Raw genomic sequence first — 19,999 nt, 5'->3', positions numbered from 1 at the left:
TCTTTTGGACCATTTGCCATTTCTTGATTCTCTCTCTTTGATAGAAACCTTCATCTTCTTTTTGCAGCTTTTGAATCACTCCCATTTTTCTTTTTCTTTTTCTTTTTTTTCCCCAAAAGAAGTGTCATTTTCTTCAATAGAGCCAAAACTTGGTTTTATCCCATGGGTATTTTGGTAATTTACCATGGTCAAATAAAGGGCTTTATGGTAATTTTAACTACCATATGATCCACAGTTTTGACGATGATGGGGTTTATCTGACATTTTTATACCATAGGTATTTTCGGTAATTCAATGATCCAAAGGGCTTTATGGTAATTGGATGATGTACTTACAGTTATTAATTGTGGATTCCACTCTTCAATATTTGCATTCCCAAAGTACTTATAATAATGTTATTTTTTTTTCTCTGCAGTGATTATTTTGATAAGAGCACTTCCCATCCTAGTTGATGATCCATGAAATTCCAATATTGCCCCACAGAAATCCAGTCTATTATCAATTGGTATATATGGTTAGGAATCACGATTCTCCACAATTGTATGATATTGTTTATTTTGAGCATTAACTCTCCTCTCCTGACTTTGCTTTGAGCTTTTCCAAAAAGCCTCGTACTAATGGAGATAGTATTCCTCACTTATAAATCTATGATCTTCCACTAAATTAACCAATGCGGGACTCACTCCCAATAATCATCAACGTACATGCCATATCAAGGTACTTCCTTGGAAGTACCCCAAAGGTATAATTTATTTTTTCGACCATGGCACATACTAGTAGCTTTATTGAACTAGGTTGGAATTATTTGATGCACACCATTAATACTTCTTATTACTAATTTATTGAGAATTATTTGTTCAGTAATTAAAATATTAAATTATAAAAAAAAATACTTATTTATTTATTATTACGTGAATATCATTAATATGTGAAATTATTGTTACATCATGAATTGAACTTATGGGAAAATTAAATAATTAGCCGAATTGATAATATTTATTAAAAATAAAATAAAATTCAATAAAATAATAATAGTGCATGAGAAATAAGGAAGAAGAGAAAGGAAGCATGATGAGTGGGTCCTTTAAGTAGACATGAACAGGACTTTTGCAGTTATCTTGTCTCTCCCATTAATACTTTCTTATTTTATTTCTCTCATTTTCCCTCTCGCTCTCTCTCTAAACGCATGCTTTCTGCTCCTTATGCGTTAAGATCGTTGCCCAAGCTCTTCTGATCGTTGTATGTTTTCATCGTCTCTTAAATTGGGGGTTTCCCATTCTGCCATGGATTCTATTGAAGCTTTCAGCTGAAGAGATTGGTCGACATGATTGTTTCTTCCTGTTGTTTGTTGGGGTTTTCTCTGCCTTCACTCTTCTAAGATCTGGTGGGGTAAGCTTAAATTTTCAATTGAATTCTTCTGTTCCTTGTTCTGGGGTTTCTTCAATGTATACTGCAATGTGTTTGAAGAAATGACTTTTGCTCCCTGACCTCACATTTTGAACTTTTTTTTGTTTTTTTCTTTTGAAACCTGTTGCTTGTTTGTGCTTTGAAGCATTAAATTGCTGTAGAGAAGGTCTCAGCTTCTGAAATCAAGTCTTTGTTTTGTTCTTGGAAGTTGAAAGATTCTGTTCTGCTTCTTTTTGTTCAGTTTGAGCTTTTATTAAGATCTGGTTTCTGAGCTTTGGTTTTACTTCTGTCTTGTACTAGATTCAGGTGGACATGAAATTAAGTCTTTGTAGTGTTTGTAATGATGACAACAACTTTTAAGTCTATGTTGAGTTACAATTTTTTCCCTTTTCTTTTTTTGTAGCTAGAATTATTCTGTAAATTTCTTAGAATTTTGCTCAAAACTTAAGTGTCTTTCTTCTGGCAGAGCTGTGGATCACATAATGGGACAAGAGCCAGAATTGGACTTTGACAGCCTTTGCACTGTGGATCTGAGTCCCAACACTGTTCTTCCATCGATTCCACGGCATTCGAGCATTAAAGAAAGAAGCTCGAGAAAAAAACTTAACCATGAAGATTTTATGTTGAATGTAAAGGATGGTTTTACTGAGATTAGATTTTGTGGCGACCGCGGGTTTCGAAAAAGCAATTCATCTAGCCTAGTTGAACTGGAAGACAATGAACATATAGAATTTGAATTGAATGTGAAGAATGATTTTACAGAGATTAGAGTTGGCTGTGATCACAGTTCTCATAAAAGCAATTCACCTGGTCTAGTTGAATTGGAAGATGATGAAGTGCTCAAGCAGCGTTCTAAGCACGAGAGGTCTGAAGATGTAAGTAACATAGAAGGGATGGGCATTCAAGAGGAAAGAGGAAAAATAGAAATTTCACGTGACAATTACACCTCTTGGGTTGCTAGTATTGTTGACTCTTTGTGTAGTTCAGACGAGGAATCTTTGGACACAAAACTGAATCAATCATCAGTTAATAAGGCTTGCATACGCCCACGTTCATCGGATAGCTTCATTGATATCTACTTGGGTTCTGAGATCAGTGATACTGTATTGAAAGACTCAAGCAATCATCTTGAAAATGTTACAGGCATCGTACCCATTCAAAATGGCAGGAAACTTTTCAAGAGAGACAAGGTTCATGCATTGCCGAAGTCACCCTCTGCTAAGATAGAAACGCCTAAAAACCAGCTTCGAAGTGATCTACCGTTTAGGCACACCCCAAAGGCTCACACAAGTCCATTCAGGAAAATGTTGGATCCATTTATGAAATCTAAATCTTTCGGGAGTCATTTCGGTGATGCAATCGAAGCAGGTGGAGATAAAGCTGTAAAGTCAATGGACATGCAGAAAAACAAGACATACAGAAAATCTTTGTTGCAAGATTTCACTAATGCAGCAATGAACTCAGATTGTGATTCTCATTTTCCGAGTAATGATAATCATCATAATGTTGTTGCATCTTCACCTGTACATCTACACGGCTCTCTCAAGTTGGAAAAAAAACATGGGATGCCGTTTTTTGAGTTCTCTCAGAGCTCCCCTGAAGATGTCTACGTGGCCAAGACGTGGAAGACGGGCAATGCTTTTAAATGGGAATACACATTTCATACCCAAGATCATAAAAAAAAAGGTAATGCAAGTAGTTTTGGATTGAATCACAGCTGCAAACACGCCTTAATGGTGGGTCAGATGCAAGTTTCATGTTATCTATCCTCTGAACTTAGAGATGGTGGTTTTGACAACTCGATGATCACAGAATTCGTTCTGTACGATACTGCACGTGCTAGACAGAGTCCTGCATCTCAAGAGAGTTGCAACTCTATCCAAGATGCTGTTAAACCTCCTATAAGTTCTAATTCAGGCGTAGTAGGGGAAGCTTTCAGTGTTAATGATGGGACTCCTCAAGAAAAACAAAAACTTCATAAGAAACATGCTTCTGAAAATTGTGATAATGATTCTATAGATTCTTGTCCTTGGGATTCAGCAGATTTACATCCAGACCTGGAATCCGCATCTATTATTATGCAAATCCCATTTAGCAAAAGGGAGAGCTTGAAGTATAAAAGAGGTGATAAAACAAGCAGTAAATTGAACTCAGCCATACAAAGCCTCTCTAAGATTGAACAAAGGAAAGACGAAACTCCCCATCACACAATTCAAGAAACTCTGAAGGTAGTACTCCCCATTGGAAACCATGGTTTGCCAACTGTTGAAAGCCACGGCCCTTCTACATTACTTGATCGATGGAGGTTAGGAGGTTCTTGTGATTGTGGTGGTTGGGACATGGGTTGTCCTCTACTGGTGTTGGGCACCCCCAGTAGCCACCGTGCCGAAAATCAAGCGCAAAAGGGGAAACAGACTTTTGAGCTTTTTCTTCAGGTAGGCTTTCTATTGGTTCCATTGGCAGTCATAATTCTTGACTGTTGTTTCATATCAAGATTTTGATAATAATCATACAATAAAAGCTTGAGGCGCTTAACCATCTTTCAGATGCCTTTTTATGTACATTCAATGGAAAATGTCAAACTGCAATAAATGGTTTAGCTGGGTTTTGTCTGTATCGATTTTCTTGGTTTAGCAGAGATTTCCTGTTGCAGATTTAACTTTTTTCAGATGCTGTATTTCAGTTCTATCTAAATTATTATGATGCATTGTTAGTTTTCAGTCAATGAATTGGTAAAAGACATTTTTCTTGTAGTAATGCTTGCCTTTTTATGTGGATACAGGGAGTGAAGGATGCCACTCCGGCATTGACCATGAATGTTGTAAAAGATGGACAATACAATGTCTATTTTCATGCACGATTATCAACATTGCAAGCATTCTCCATTTGTGTTGCTATTTTACACGCGACTGAAGCCTGTAATGCTGTCCAAATGGAGGAAGAAACAAAAGAAATGCAGCATTCTAATTCCTTAAAAGTGCTTCTTGAGGAGGAAGTAAAATTCTTGATCGACACAGTCACGATGGAGGAGAAGAAAGGAGAAACAAGAATGTCGAAAGAAACACCGCCATCCTATTTGTTCCATCCTCCATTTTCTCCTATTGCTAAAGTGTAGGATAAAGGCCATCAGATCAGTGCAGATATTATGGCTTCTTCAGATGATTCCACGTCGACTTTAGACAGGTCGCCTGACTAGAGTTAGGAAGCTGCCTGATAAAGCTCAAAAGGAAGAAATTGTACAAGGAATCAGCAACCGTGCAGGCTCTCGGAGTCGGGGCATTTGAGTTCTTTTGTATAGCGGAGCAAGAGCTTGCTTCGAGAAACTGAAATGACTTGTAGAAGAGACTTGGGAAGATGCTAATTGGGGAGCTCACGTCATGTGCAGGACCCATTTATTTGTTATTCTTCAAAAACCAGATCCTTCTGAATAACTTGTAAGTTAACTGTCCATATTGTACGATGGTAGGGAGATGAGTAGCCAATTGATAACAAGTCCTTCACATTGGACTGTTTGTACATTATATTGTTAAGAGGTAGAGTGAGTTAATATCTGTAGAAATATATATTTTAAGAAGTTTTGTCTTGAATCTACTGTTCGATTTCTTCTCTAGTTTTCGCGACGAATAACGAGCAGGTTCTATTAATCTTTGGTGAAAGATTGTCTTGTTGGCCTCAATCTATGTTTTTGTATGGCTTGTTATTGTATTCCCTCACTTTTCTTTGGGGAAAAAGAAACCTTCCATGGGAAAGTACTACATGGAGCTGGGCATTTAGAAAACATAGTTGATATTTTGATGGTTTTCCTTGGCTGTTGGCTCTGTGCAAAAGTAAAGATCATAATCCTCGTGGAATAAGCTTCAAGAAAATGAGCCATTTTCTTTTTATTTGAAAGATTCATAAAGTGGACAAACTTGTAACCTTTAGATTCAGAAAGTGGACAAATTGGTAACTTTTTCTAAAGGTTAGCAGTCTATGCTGAAGCCTACCTAAGAAATTGCTTCAAGACTTTAGTGGGGTGATATTGACATTATAACATCTCTAATATCTCATGCTCATTTTGGGCTTTTTCTTCTAAAATTCCTCTTGAAGTTTTTAAAATGAGTCTGATAGGGAGAAGTTTTCATACCCTTATAAAGATTGATTCATTTCTTTCTCCAACCAATATGAGATCTCACAATCCACCCCTTTCGACACTGGCACTCGTTTCCCATCGTTTTCAGTTCTCTCTACCTGATGTGAAAGATGTCTTCCTCTTTTATGAGTTGAAATAAAGCATTTATCTCCCTCTCTCAAGAGAAAAATGTGATCACTTGGATGCTTGTGACCACCTCAATAAAAAGAACAGTGTATAAAGTTGGCCTTGAGATTAAAGTACTCGAGAGTATTGACATAGCTACTCAATAATGTGCAATAGGGCATCATTACAAAAGAGGAAATAATTCAAAAAAAAATGATACCTGTTTATTTACTTTTTCACTTGAAGGAATACAGAATAGCCCAAGCTTACAGGTATCTACCTGGATAATTATGATGACATCAACGTACAAGGATTCACAATTGTTTACTTTAAAAAATGACTCCTCTTTGGTTAAAAGAATCTATAGAAAATCCCAATTCGTAGGTTTCTGCTGCTGCATCAAGTTCCTTTACAATGCATGGAACACCCCTGGAGGGACCATCCCCAGTCATCTAAAGAGGCAGTTTTCTTCACCTAGCACCACTCATCCATGTCAAGTTCTTCATATTTTGGTAAATATTATGAACACAATTCCAATAACGTGGTGGTCAATGATGATGATGAAGATGCCTGCTAATACTGATTGTGAAGAGAATTGCAATTGTATTGTTGAATCATCTTTTGTGTTTCTCATCTGATCGGTGTTGGAGTCTTCCCATGTTGAGGCGCCTCAAGAGAAAAGATTCTCTTCAAAAATTCATAAGAGGAAAAGAAGATTGCACCTTGAGACATGTACATCATCAGTCTTGGAGTCAGCCCCCTAGTATCATACAGACGGGACAATAAAGTCAACAAACTACAGAAAGATTAAGAAACGAACCTCCTTGACAAGAATATTTAGCAGAAGACTGATGAAATGTTATATACTCAGAGACAAGCAATGCCAGAACAAAGCATACCTATAGAGGCCTTTCAGACCTTCTTTCTTGCTGATTTCATAGAGCGCTTGAATTACACTTTTATATGGGCTCAGAGATCCTGGAATCTGTGTTTGTAATCTCGTTTTTACAACATCAAAAGGAGTGGTAAACAAAGCGGCAGTAGATCCAGCTACCCCTCCACATACTAACTGCAGATAAAGAAGGATCACCATGATCTATGTAATTTATATTGCATGTATTATAGCCCTAAGCATCACTGTCACTACAGAGAGGCTGCTCCCATCGAATTATCATTAATTTTAAGAAGATGAGTGCCAAAAGATCAAATTTAAGAAGACAGAGTGAGGTTAGTGGGAAAATAACTAACCGTTTGTGAAGTAGTTTGCTGAGCATTAGATTTCATCAATCCTTTCAAACTTTCATAGGTATAGAACTGCAAAGAAAATATGGCAAAACGGTATGATGAAATAGAAGGAAAATGAAGTTAAACTGAAAGAACTGCGTCTAATGAGGTCATGGTACACTTGGATCGTTATCCTATTTTAGTTTTCCCCATCCGCTGAGGCGATTCTTTCTCTTCATTGAACGCATCTAGCACAGACTCCTTACCTTGATAATTGAGTGTGGTACGTTTCTGCAAAGAACAGCTCCCCATCCAGTATATAATCCTCGCAATCCACCATTTGCAACCACACCAACAAAAGCATTCCTGCAAGGCAAAGTATCGTGAGAGAAGTATGACAGTCAACAAAAATATCATTCAAGAAACTTGAGCTTAAGATGATTTTAATGGCTGGAAAAGAAATCACAGAACCATCAGCAAATCAATGAAATTATTCAAGGTTGTTCGGTGTCCGACACCCGGCAAGATTCCAAGTCAAAATATCATTTTTCAGTAAATCCAAGGCGAGAATGAAATGAGTTCAAGTTATTAATAAAATGTAAAGGGAATAAATAGAGCAAATACTTTGAGTAACCCGAACAGAGAGACGCACAAGAATCTAAAATGTATACCAGCAGTTATGGTAGCGTGAACTAACTTGCATCTGCTGTTTTATACGCTCACTTGGGGTAAAAATAAAAGATGTAGCAATACTTGCACAACCACCAGCCGTACAATGGACAATAGAGCGATACTCCTAAAGAAAAGAAACAAGTCCGAAGCTTCAAAATCTAACATACCAGCAAACATCCAAAGTGATGTACAATAAATCGGAATGATTGATTAAAAGGCTACACTATTGGTTCCATAAACGGATCCATAAGCAGAGTTCTGCCTGCATTTCTCCCTCCCCCAACTCTGATACAATCGCAAAGCAGCACCTGCTCATTGGCAGAAAGCCATAACTACCATCAAGTAACGGTTACATTTTGTTTTACATTTCGTTTACCTCTTCAGCGTACACAAAATCTCTACTTAGAGTGGGAGAGGGCAAGAGTAAGCACCCAAAAACACCTAAAAAGGAAAGGCAAACAGAAGGGAAGGAAAGAAAAATAATGATGATGACTAACAGAATGAAATTCCTACCTCTTGGAGAAGTGGAAGCAAAGCTCCTTTAACTGATTCATATGTGAAAGTGTAAACAGCAGATATCGGAGCTGAAGACGCGATGTTGGTGGAGATTCCACGATAAAGCCCACTTAAACCTGAAATAAGTATGTTGTTCATTTTCAGAAGATTCCTCAACAAATATAAGTGAAACTGCTCTTGATATTCTGATCGGAAAATGTGTTTCACACAGAATCACCAACCCACCTCGATCAGAGACAATTGATTTTCCAATGTAACTGAAAGACTTCTGTTCTGCATGATAAGACTGAACCACAGTTTTGATAGTATCAACAGGATGTAGACAAAGACTGACAAATACACCAGCTAATGCCCCCGCAAAGGCATGTTCTTGCTTGGCAATACTGTAACAAGATTTTTCACGAGTCAATGAGCAATCCTCTCTATAGTAATCCTTTTCAACAATGAGCTTGTCGGACTGTTTGGTTTTATTCTCCTGTTCTTCAGTGCTATTAGCCTTGCACCTGTTGTCTAAATTGTCTACTACACTGTCCTTGGAAGGTAATGAATGAGCTGCCAAAATAACTGAATCTGGGATCTCTAAAATACTGCCATCTGCCCTGTTATCTTGAACTAATGTAAGGATACGTGAGGCCATATAAACATTTTCCATCATCTTTATTTCCAACTTCGGGACGAACAGCGATGATAAATTGATTGATTGGGACATGAGAGCATTCTTTGAAATTTCATTGATAAACTCATGAACAAGAAAACATGAATCTCCTGACGTGCAGCCCCCTGCTTCATTAAGACCACCTCTAGCCTTGAATGCATTGGCTTTCATGCGTTCATTATTATCAACTTTCTTGGCGTAGGATGCTTCAGTATGACTTATATGGTTCATCCATCTAAATCTCTTCCTCATATCGTGCAAGATTTGTACACTAGTAAAGCCTTTTCCTTTACATGATTTAGCTGACATGTCTCTACCACCATATAGTAGACTCCAAAATGATGACATGGAATGATATTTACAAGGTTCAAACAAAGATATCTTCTGAGTTACTGTCAAACAAGACAAGCCCAAAGTAGACTGCACCATAGGAGAACATTGGTCATTGGTCCTTATATCAACTAATTTGCCATTAACTTCAACCACACTATTGAACGCAACCTCATTGCAATCATCATTTTCTTGATTTAAGATCTGCTTCGGTTGGAAAAATGTAAAAGGACGACTAGCACGATTCAATACTTGGCCAAAAATTGAAATGAACTGAGCTGTGCTCAACATCTCAGAAGACTTTGGTTCATTTATAGTACTGCTATCTTTACCGTGTTTGGCGTAACCAGTGTTGGGGGTATCATTTTCAAGGACAAAATCAGCCAGCTCAGATGATATCCTCTCATCTGGTCTCCACCAGTAATATATTGATGGCTTATTGCTTACACTAGGCTTGTTCTGTTTGTTCATTTTCTCAAATCTTTCACAGTTTCCTTGACACATGGTTCAAGTAGAACTACAAAATAGAGTCATAACATCATTTCACTCAGCATAAACTATGCCATCTAATGCAACCAAGAAAACTAATAACTGAATTTTTCAGGTTAGCCAGTAGATTTAGCATAAAGAACAACTATAAACTGGGGAAAGAAGCAAAATGTACAAATTCAATGGAAAGATTAAAGGAGGAAATAGAAACTCGTGCTCCTGCCTATGACTGCAAATTTGCAGTTAGAACGAAATCTTTACTAACTGTATCTCACAAAATTTCAACACGACAATTAGAAAGTTCTTTTGCTTCCAGGAACATTAATTTGTGTCAATAATTCACACGTTTATCTAGAAGGAAAATTTGATCCAAACCATAGCAAATAGATCAATAATGAAAATCAAGAGCAAAGAAATACAGCAATAAAGTTTTAAAAAGAAATTCATTTAAAAAAGATGGAAATGTTTTAGGCATGAAGCCTGAGAAAATCAAAGGAGTTGCATAATCCTCTGCATTTGGCAAGAAAGAACAGAACTACAAAAATCTTTGTGGAGAAAGCACCGTCTAGAAGAAACAGACAAAATAGTGTCCATAGAATTTGGACCAATCTCTTTTCCCCTTTCATCCTACTAAGTCGCTACAATGAGGAAAACTCAAAAAATTTCCTCCGCCCTCAATTGAACTAACAACAACTAAGATTCTACATATACTAGCAATATAGTTGACTAGTGGAACTTTTCTCTTTATCCATGATAGCGACTAAAATAATAAAATTACACGCACGGTAGCTATATATTGGCTTGCAGCCATCAAGACAATTTCATTCTGAATTTTTTGCACCCTAATTTCTACCATATAACTGATATATCTAGATCAATGAACATGATATCACGTGCAATAGAAATTTTCCAATTTTCACGATCTTAGAACTTATCTCTTTTGGGAATTATCTTGGCCTATACCAATTTATAACTAACAATAAATCAATTTTCACGGTATTAGAACTTATCACCAATCAACTCCTGCATACCTTCACATAGCAGAGACTTCAAGTTCGATCAAATTACATATATCCAGTCCAATTGGTCCAAAGACAAACGACCAAAAAGTTAAATTGGAGGAGCCCTGAAGCAAAAATTGAGTACAAGTGTCACACGCCGTTCCACTCTTGGAAAGGTTATCCAACAAATCTTGTTATAAAGCAACACTGTCATATGTAGCTCAGGTAAATATGTACATGCTGAAGAAAAAAAATGGATAAACTATTTGATAAAATTTTCAAAATTCTATTTAGAAAACCACGTTTATATGTAAGGTAAATAAATTTCTTTCTTGCAATCTATTTTCTAACATGTTCTTGATATCTTAACCAAATTTAGAATACCTAAAATAATAGTTTCAGCCAACAAATCCAGTTTTATTTACTGGAATGTTAACCACGCCTAAACCCGTATGTAAAAATTGAAAGTACCAAACTACCTCCTGACCGTCTCATAAGAACTAATCGAACAATCCCCAACTCAATGTTCCAGAATGCACCCAAAACACATCACAATAGAGCCAATTTGGATTAAATAAAAACAATAAAACCAATAACTTCATCAATTAATTGAAGTGAAGTGTCCATCAGGACCGTTAAATAGATGGGCAAACTAAATTTCTGAAGAAAAAAAACCACATGTTCTTCAGCCATAACCTCGCTGAATCAAACAGGAAACCAACTGCAGCAGAGCATCATTTCACTTTCTAAGCTTCTCAGCAGCAAGTTAGAGCTTTAAACAATACTCCAAGGAAAATTAGAAGAAGAAAGAAAATTGCAGAATGAAGGGGAAATGCTAAGAAAGGAAAATATCTAACCTCGTAGAAACTGGCGCTCCCACCATCGGAATGAAGTTGCGGCCGAATTTTATAATCATTTTTCCGGGAAAATGAGAGCTGAAGATTTACGATGGGTTTAAGTATTGAACCTTTTCCTTTGTCTTTCCTTTTATCATTATTCTTTTAAAAATAAATTAAGTTTTATGCAGAAATATCCGTTTTCATTCTAATTAAATAAAAATAAAAAGGATCAAATTATAAATTTATTCCATCCAAAATTATTTCCATAAAAAGATGAAAAATCTACACTTTATTAGTCTCATGATTTTTAGATGTATTTTATTAGCGTTGTATTTTGAAGAAGTTAATTAAAATTTAAATAATTTATAAATGAAATTAACCATTTGAATCTTTTCCATTTTAAGTTGATATATGTTCCTTTTCAAGCTATCTAACATCCATAAACTAACCAAAATACCATTAGTTTACAAGTAGCATGTTTGTAATCGACTATGGTAACATGATTATTGTAACCGAAGAGAAATATGGAGAATGCGTAGAAAATTCAGGTTTACAAAATTGCACCATTTCCTGTGCTTTCAAACCAAACACCTATTGAAAAGTTGTCAAATCAACGTTCAATATCATGGTCAAATAAAACTATTCATTCAATTCACAAGACTAAAAAGATTGTTCTCCATGCCTATAAATTTCTTGTACAAAATCTTTGATGCGTGCCAGTGGACACAAGAACAAGAAGATTCTTTGTAACAATTCAAACCCACCGCAAGCAAATATTGTCTGCTTTGACCGGTTAAGTATCACCATGAGCCTCACGATTTTAAAACATGTCTGTTAAGGAGAGGTTTCCACACCCTTAGCATGCTTCATTCTCCTTTCCAACCGATGTGGAATCTCACATTCCTATTGTACTCGGATGTTCTAGATGGATGTATAATTCTATCTATGCAAGTGATGCACGAGAGAGAGATGATATCGGAAGCGAAGGAGGGAGAAAATAGGCAGAGAGAGGGAGAATGGTTCAATTTGTGTATTAAATCAATGGCTAACCTTTTGGCATACAAATATACAACAAAAAGAGGGGGAAATATGAGGTCCCAATTAGAAAGGCAAAAAGCTAATCACCTATGGTTGAGCCAGAACTAGAAGTGTGAAGTTAAACTGCCACCAACAACTACACAAAATATTGATTAGCCTCTAAGAATTTTTCCTACCCACATCACTTTTACACTGATTCACTTCCACCTTTTGCCGCTTTTCATCGACGGGGAGCTACCAACAATAGCTTTTTTTGTGCCTGATTTGCATCAAAACAAATAGGGTAAGATGAGCAAGGAGAACATGGAACAGCAAAAAGAAAAAGATGATCTAGTTACATATGAACACAAAGCTAACATGGCATCATGTAAAAGTCAATATGGCAATGACTACATGATATAAAAGGCTGAGCTAGCACTGAGTTGACTTAAGTATGGCGACTCATTTGTCTTTTACCACATCGACCCACCGCGCTCTCAAGGGAGTAGGTAGCTCAACGACGCTCATGTTAGCATTGGACTATCGTTGCCAATAAGCTAGATTATAAGATTAATAAGGTTTGAGTATTAAAATGACTAAAATGTTAGGAGTAGAAACCAAAGCAGCTGACCAAAAGGAGATCATTTAACAATGACTTGGGAAATGATGCAAGTTCTAAAACAATGTAAAAGCAGAACAGCTGAATAATGCCATAAGGCAAAACAATCATTTTGATACCTCAAGATGGAGCACTCTTTCCACTCTCTTTTGTAGTTATAATTCGTTTGTTATTAACAGCAATCGGAGAGCTTTTTTGTATTCTCCTTTGATCCCCTTTTGTACTTTTCATTTTATCAATGAAAAGTTTGGCATCTTATCACAAAAATTAAGGACAAAAAAAAAAACATGAGGCAAATAATATTGAGAGCATCGTAGTAAGAAGAACAGTGTTTAGATTTTCATACTTGATGCTGATGGAGCCTTTGAGGAGCTTTTCGTCAGTGAAACTCTTGAAGGTTTTGTCTGCACGAGCTTTTGCGGGGGCCTGGGGCCTGTCCTCGATGGCGCATTGGTTCTGCATAAAACAGGGAACAAAGAGGATAAATTTCTTAATACGTATTTAACCACCAAGGTGTGGGGGAGTTGTTGCGCATCCAAGTGCGTCCAAACAAATCACATGGAGTATAAATGTTATTTACAATAAAAGATGTCCTATTTGGCTATTTCTGAAATTAGGTCCTAGACCACCCAAGGGATGTGCCGGTGGTGTCACTTGTAAGTGCCTGAGATGTTAAACCCCAAGTTGAAAACAGCACTTGTGATACTTGGAGGTGGCACTGGAGTGGGCAGAGCCTTCAAAAAGATGAGTAGGGCGAACCATAAGTGAAGCAAGGCCCTCGACACCCCGGTTACAGGAAACAATAAAGGGTCATGACTTTTATAGTAGCTGGCAGTGTCACCAATCAGTTTAAGCATGAAATGAAGAGAGAAAGCTGAACCTAAATTCTGTATAAGTCGAGTACAAAGATGTCGATAAATAATTTAAGAGGAAATAGTAATTACTTACTTCTCTGGAATAGGTACCAATGACTTCACCCCAGTTGTTGCACTCTCGGCTAGCCTTTTGACATCCAACGAGCTATCTGGGTGTTTGGTAACAGCAATCAAACTATCTGATGGTTTTGAAACATCAGGGAATAGAGTGTATTCCACAACGCTACAGATCGATCCATCAGTTTCAGTCCCCATTGAGAGGCCACCATCTGATATGTCACTTAATCTCTCATCAGAATCAGCATTCCCAAAGCCTAAAAGCTCAACATCATCGGTAACCTTCTGACCTAAAGCCCTTGACTGTGAAAAAGTTTCCTTCTGATGTCTAAAATCTTCTAGAGACAGATGTGATCCTGATACAGAACGCTTAGAACGTCTAAAGTCCTCTACAGACAGATGTGATTCCGATCCAAAATGCTTATGATGTCTAAAGTCATCCATAGACTGATATGATCCAGCTTCAGAACGCCTATCATAATCCGAGAAATTGTCCATATCAGATGCTGCTTTATTAACCAGAAAGTCTCTCCTCCTTGATGGCCTTTGCCTCTGCCGAGGAGTTGCACTAAAAGCCCTTCCAGGTGAACATGATTCAAATCTTTGGGAACCAACGCCATGCTTCACAGAATTGCCACTAGTTTTAAGTAACTGCAACCGCTCAATCTCCTCATCTTTATTTGCAATGGTATCCTTGAGAACTGCCACCTGCATAGAATTGTCAACATAAAATCAGAAAATAGCACATCTCATGTAATTGTGTACTCCGTGCACACTATTAGAGTCGAGATTTAAGGAGAAGTTCGTGCAGTTGAATAGGAAAAGAACTGTTGAATAAAACTTTAAAAAATAGAGAAGAGAATGACGAGTCGTCGGGACCTGATCCATGAGTTCTCTAACATATCTACCCTCTTTATTGCTGCGGGCAGCACCCAACTCGACACCAGAAACTCTTTCTGCAAACTTCAAGGTGCTTATAGTTTCAGAATAGGACTCCACATCAGGATTAATCTGTACAAACATGAGCGTTTTTGCTTGACCACCTAGAGGTTCGAATAAAGAAAAACTGTGATGAACTAGGTATTATCAGAAAATAGAACAATAGAGGTCCAATAATATACAAAAACACAGAAGCACCTAAAGAACTTTGGAGAACTTGGGTTAGTTTGCTATTTCGGTAAGGAATATGCGCAGTCTTCTGTGCAAGAGCAAAAATTACATCCCCAAGAGCTGACAATGATTTATTAATATGTTGTGCCTCCTTCAGCCTATCTCCAGTCGCCTCGGACCGGTCCACCCTTTCACTACCAGCAAGATCTATTAAATGAAGACAACCACGCAAGATAGCATCTGTCTCCAAGTCCACACCACGAACATGAATCGTCAGCACACTGCACAGCATCAGTAATTGCATGAAATGCATTCTCAAAGAAAGTATGAAAATAAATTATGAGTAATAACATTTTTAGAATACTACCTATGAGATCTGCTGCTTCTTTCATTCAGGGCTGTGGCTCCAACAGCCCTGTTTGACAACCCAATCTTCATCAAATCAAGAACATCGCCAGTAGATCTAACAGAATGCATGGCAGCATCGGGTACTGCAAGCCCATTTGGTTGAGTAGAGTTCCAAATCCCAAGTGTGTGCAAGTCAAAGGAAACTTCGGCTAAACAAATTCTAAAATGGCTGGGAAAGGCTGAATAATGAATTGATTGATTAAATAGGAAATAAAAAATAAAATTAGTTCTAAAGAATAGAAGAGAAACCAAACTTTACTCTTTTCATAAACAAGTCAATTCAATGAGCTAGTTAAGAGGTTTCTTTTCCTACCCATTGTGTAGTTATCTTCTGGGTTGAATGATTAGTTTCTTTCTTTGAAAAAACAATGGGAATTACACAACAAAAGATGTTTTTTTTTTAACTTTTGCATAACTAAATAATATCAAAGTATTCAAAGTAGGATATCTCTTTGGAAGACCGCTAGTTGAGAGAAGATCACGGACTTGTTCATTGTATATCTCAACCATTTGGACACCAATTTCATAGGCAATAGATCCCTTCCTGCTTTGAGAAATTTCGAAGAGGTCATTTAATGCTCGATAATTAACACCCCATTCTTCTCTCAATGATATATCAGGTCCACTCTGAGAAAGAATAAGACGTATGAGCCACAATGAACACTGTAAAAATATGGTGTCACAAATATAAGCATATCGCATACCATAGTATAGGTCTTTCCCGAACCAGTTTGTCCATAAGCAAATATGCAAACATTATATCCATCAAGGACAGACCGAATTAACGGCCTCGTGTCTATAAACACCTCCTCTGATAAAAAATAAAATAAAAAAAACAATAATTAAATGTAAATAGGAAGTTGGAAAACAAAAATCTTCCTAATCGAACTAGCAGTAAGTATGAGTAACATAATAGAGTAACTTAATTTATCTACAGTTTATCAAAATTGGATTAGATTATACATACCTTGTGAACATGTCGGACCAAAAACTTTATTGAACTTGAATAGCCTACGATTGTCTTTTCCTTGTTTAGCAGGATTTACAATTACCAAGTCACCATTTTCACCAATATATTCAACTGTAGTTAGCTTTTTTTGCCCTGGAAGGAATGGCCGTATTCGACTATACACTCGAATGTTACCTGTGAAATTCCACGTCTAAATTGAGAAAGCTCAAGTAAACAAAAATGGAAAATAAAAATGATACCTTTTAAATCCTGAACCTCATTATACAATCTTCTATTTTCGTTCAGAACTGCATTGTAATTCAGAGCCACATCTGCCAATCCTTTGAACTTTATTCCTATTAATGGCAACACCATCGTAAACAAAAAAAAAAATTGAATGAACAGAAATACAAATCACATAGAAAACTGGAGTAAAAATGAAAACAGGAGATTGGTTAAGCTAAAACCTACCAAGGCAATTAAAATCCTCTGCATAGTTTCTTTCTGTATTCAAGACCTCATGTTTGATGGACTCCACCGAACCCTTTAATTCCTAAAAATAATAAAATCAAAGTCATGTCTCTAATCAACACAATATGGGCCCTACGGAAATAACATTACTGAAGACATAACAAAAACCTTAAAAGCTCCAAGAAGATCATTAACAACATTTTGATAGACAAACTCTTTCTTCTTCCATCTCAGTGATTTAGATTCAGAAAATGTCTCGAGTTCCTTCACCTTCTTCCTGGAATCCGCTAATAAGTATTCAAGTTCATTTAGTTTCTCTTCAAACTTGACTTTTTCCTCCTTAGCATTTTTTTCCAATTGCAAGCAATTATTTTCATGTTCCCTTTTAGCCATTTCTAGCTCCTTTCTGAGATTTGAAAGCTCAACATCACAGCGTTCCTTTTGCTCCTTCAGAGCCATCTTATCCTGCTCCTCGCAAGTTTTCATTTCCTCTACTTTGAACTTTTCAACCTTCAACACCAAATAATCGAGTGTTAACATCTTCTGGACGGGACTGAGAAACTATCACAAAACTTAAATGTCACTGGTCACAATGATAAATTATGGCATGAGCTAAATGGACAATATAATCGTCACTTTATCAATGTATGCCCTGTTCGTAACCAAGGAATGGGTTTAGGAGAACCAAAATAAAAAGTGTGAGAAAGAAGTAATATTATAGGGTTGGAACCAGTATTAGGATTAGGTGCATTACCATTGATTTTGTTAATGAACATTTGGAATAGAAATCTACTTAAATTCGGTGCATGAACATCAACCAAATTTTGAGACAAATAGAAACAAACTGGGTTCCATAATGAGGTCGTTCTCTACACAAATTCAAGAATCACCCCTGATATTAATAAGGTGGACAGTGGAAGTCTCTGCCTGAGAATAAAAAGTACAAAAGATTCCTCGTAGATGTTCAGAGCAGTAATGATTTTTCCTATACACCCAAATTTCACATGCTACCCACGGAGCTCAAAACAACTGATTCAATTGAGCAAAGTTGAAATTATAGGCAGCTAAAACGTGTGCAGCAAGCTCATTCAACATTAATGGAAAATGAGTTGATCATCAAAAACTTCAAAGCAAATAAAAACGACTTGGGTATTTCATCCTAGGTGAAAGAAAGCAGAAGGCAAACTATAGCATACATGAGAACCAATATAATAAATATCTTCATCAATTCAACATTATGGTTGCTGAACTTTATTATTAATATTTAGTTACTGTAGTTCCTTCACAATAGGATCTTATGAAGCAAGGAAGCTCTCCAATTCTACGACTAAAAATGAGATCCCTGCCAGTGGAAGGAAGCCATTTTATCTAAATGGCTTGATCTAGATGAAAATAAAAATATGTCGGGAATCAAAGATAACAAATATACTTTTCTTAGATTAGAAATGGGTTGAGCGCTTTACCTTCATACGTTGAAGCTGATTCAAAACAACCTACAAAAGTAATGACACCAAAAATCCAGGACTGAATACAGCGTTTTGATTTCTAAACCGAAAGCAAATATTTCAACATTTGAATGTTCATCAAAATACCTCATTTTCTTCAGTGGTTCCTGTTGCAAGGGTTTCAAGGACTTTTATTCTTGACAGAAATTTCTCCTCCCGAGCTCTCAAAAGACTGCTGTGCTGCATAAACCCAAGGTGAAAGACGTTAATTGCTATTGGCAGTGAAAGATAGTATACTGTCCCAAGTTAAAAATTATGCTAAGCACGATTACATGTCTCAGGTTTCCAGCATGAGTTAAAATTCTCCGCTCAAGCACCTGTACAACTTTTCTCAGAAGATATGCTACTTGCTGAGAGAAATTTGAACCAATAAAAGGAAAGTTAGAAATACAACTAAATTAACCGTCCTGGATAAAAACAAGACCATGAAATCAGATATGGTGTGTGAATTTCTTGGGTTGAAATTTTTTATGCTTCCAGTAGAAGAATGATAATCACTCCCATACATTTGACACGTCTCCGTTTTTTGTTTCAACGCTGCCATCCAGAATTCCATTGACCAAATTGAAAAGTGATGGAGTAGAGACATTCTGCATAAAATAATCGCAGAACTACTTGAGAAATGAATATATTCATATTTTGAAGCATACCATTGATGTAAACAACGAATTAAACATGGTTCAGGGTTACCTCAAAATTTTTTGATTTTATCAACTCCGTGATGTCAGAACCAGAAACATCATGGTTTTGTTCTTGCGCTTCATGATCCTCAAGCTGAATATGACTTCTTAAACCACACGATAGCGCTATAATAAACAAACAAGAAAATAATAGAATGAAATAAATTGCATTGTCAACATTAAATTTAAGAGAAAGCATGAAAATCTAGAACACTGTGATCCCACCAAACTTCCTTGATAATATAAGAATTAACTCAATAAATGATAGTAAGTACGTTCTACCTGCCTGCTGTAACCTGATTTGCATAAGCATCCAAAAAATCAGACATTAGGATCAAAACCATGCATACACAATATAAAACATCTATTTAATTTGGTTTAAATACTATTTTGGTCCCTCTACTTTTTGCTTTGGTTCATGTACTTTTAAAAAGTGGTCAATTTAGTCCATGTTTGCAAAATTTAAACGTAAATTTTACACGAGAGTCCCTTTAACACAAATTTATGGCCATATTTCAAGAAATTTAGTGAGTAAAGTGTTATGCTAGGTCGTTCTACTTTTTAAAATTAGAAGAGCCAAAATGAACCAAAGCCAAAAGTACAAGAACCAAAATGGACATTTTGAAAGTATAAGAAGTAAATTGAATCAAGACCAAAATTCTTTAAATGTGAAACAAGAAACATCAAACAAAACTTAAAAAAGTATCGGATGCACTCTATGACCATTTTGGCACTTGACCTATTTAAGGTCAAAATTCTTTAATGTGGATTATCAGCAGAAATTGGTTGGATAAACCAAATCAAGTATCTTTTTTTTTTTTTTTTTTTTTCTGAAACAAGAAACTACGTGAAGAGTACAATGTACAACCTAAAAGACTAACAGCGACACAAAAAAATAAAGACTCTACAGGGGAGATCTAAAAAAAAAAAAAAAAAAA

General features: G+C 36.4%; 3 protein-coding genes across 11 annotated transcripts in view; 1 reads left to right on the top strand and 2 right to left on the bottom strand.

Annotated features, from left to right (window-relative positions):
• The first annotated feature begins 1,053 nt into the window (after positions 1–1,053).
• Positions 1,054–5,017, top strand: LOC111459778. 2 transcript variants are annotated; one of them, XM_023102832.1, is made up of 3 exons: positions 1,054–1,384; positions 1,874–3,842; positions 4,190–5,017. In XM_023102832.1, exons 2-3 carry the CDS (start codon positions 1,890–1,892, stop codon positions 4,520–4,522), a joined length of 2,286 nt encoding a protein of 761 aa, XP_022958600.1. In that variant the 5' UTR covers positions 1,054–1,384; positions 1,874–1,889; the 3' UTR covers positions 4,523–5,017. The 2 variants fall into 2 exon arrangements, with proteins under 2 accessions (XP_022958600.1, XP_022958599.1); XM_023102831.1 differs by having other exon boundaries at positions 1,054–1,389.
• A 737-nt stretch (positions 5,018–5,754) lies between these two features.
• Positions 5,755–11,497, bottom strand: LOC111459622. Of its 7 annotated transcripts, none has more exons than XM_023102612.1 (9): positions 11,389–11,495; positions 10,562–10,656; positions 8,282–9,558; positions 8,054–8,172; positions 7,540–7,664; positions 7,135–7,234; positions 6,893–6,958; positions 6,544–6,713; positions 5,755–6,404 (listed from the first exon to the last, which is right to left on the bottom strand). In XM_023102612.1, exons 3-9 carry the CDS (start codon positions 9,543–9,545, stop codon positions 6,275–6,277), a joined length of 1,974 nt encoding a protein of 657 aa, XP_022958380.1. In that variant the 5' UTR covers positions 9,546–9,558; positions 10,562–10,656; positions 11,389–11,495; the 3' UTR covers positions 5,755–6,274. The 7 variants fall into 7 exon arrangements, 6 of the variants coding, with proteins under 6 accessions (XP_022958380.1, XP_022958381.1, XP_022958379.1 ...); XM_023102613.1 differs by having other exon boundaries at positions 10,562–11,252; positions 11,389–11,475; XM_023102611.1 differs by having other exon boundaries at positions 10,562–11,495.
• An 881-nt stretch (positions 11,498–12,378) lies between these two features.
• The window catches only part of LOC111459696 (kinesin-like protein KIN-14J), a 10,927-nt gene continuing 3,306 nt past the window's right edge, over positions 12,379–19,999 (bottom strand). The window contains exons 7-24 of one of the 2 annotated variants that reach the window (XM_023102714.1): positions 19,072–19,187; positions 18,888–18,971; positions 18,654–18,731; positions 18,469–18,561; positions 18,340–18,369; positions 17,045–17,386; positions 16,877–16,958; positions 16,666–16,761; positions 16,424–16,600; positions 16,161–16,267; positions 15,905–16,083; positions 15,416–15,580; positions 15,076–15,329; positions 14,818–14,981; positions 13,955–14,646; positions 13,353–13,462; positions 13,126–13,260; positions 12,379–12,667 (exon numbers count right to left, since the gene is read on the bottom strand). In XM_023102714.1, the coding sequence (XP_022958482.1) occupies positions 13,127–13,260; positions 13,353–13,462; positions 13,955–14,646; positions 14,818–14,981; positions 15,076–15,329; positions 15,416–15,580; positions 15,905–16,083; positions 16,161–16,267; positions 16,424–16,600; positions 16,666–16,761; positions 16,877–16,958; positions 17,045–17,386; positions 18,340–18,369; positions 18,469–18,561; positions 18,654–18,731; positions 18,888–18,971; positions 19,072–19,187 (2,903 nt within the window). In that variant the 3' untranslated portion in view covers positions 12,379–12,667; position 13,126. The remainder of the gene's footprint in view (positions 12,668–13,125; positions 13,261–13,352; positions 13,463–13,954; positions 14,647–14,817; positions 14,982–15,075; positions 15,330–15,415; positions 15,581–15,904; positions 16,084–16,160; positions 16,268–16,423; positions 16,601–16,665; positions 16,762–16,876; positions 16,959–17,044; positions 17,387–18,339; positions 18,370–18,468; positions 18,562–18,653; positions 18,732–18,887; positions 18,972–19,071; positions 19,188–19,999) is intronic. The other variant, XM_023102716.1, reaches the window with a different exon arrangement.

The sequence above is a fragment of the Cucurbita moschata genome, unplaced genomic scaffold, assembly GCF_002738365.1.
Source record: "Cucurbita moschata cultivar Rifu unplaced genomic scaffold, Cmos_1.0 Cmo_Scf00022, whole genome shotgun sequence".
Lineage (NCBI taxonomy): Eukaryota > Viridiplantae > Streptophyta > Magnoliopsida > Cucurbitales > Cucurbitaceae > Cucurbita > Cucurbita moschata.
The sequence above is the reverse complement of the archived record's forward strand: the minus strand, read 5'-3'. Positions and strand labels throughout refer to the sequence as shown.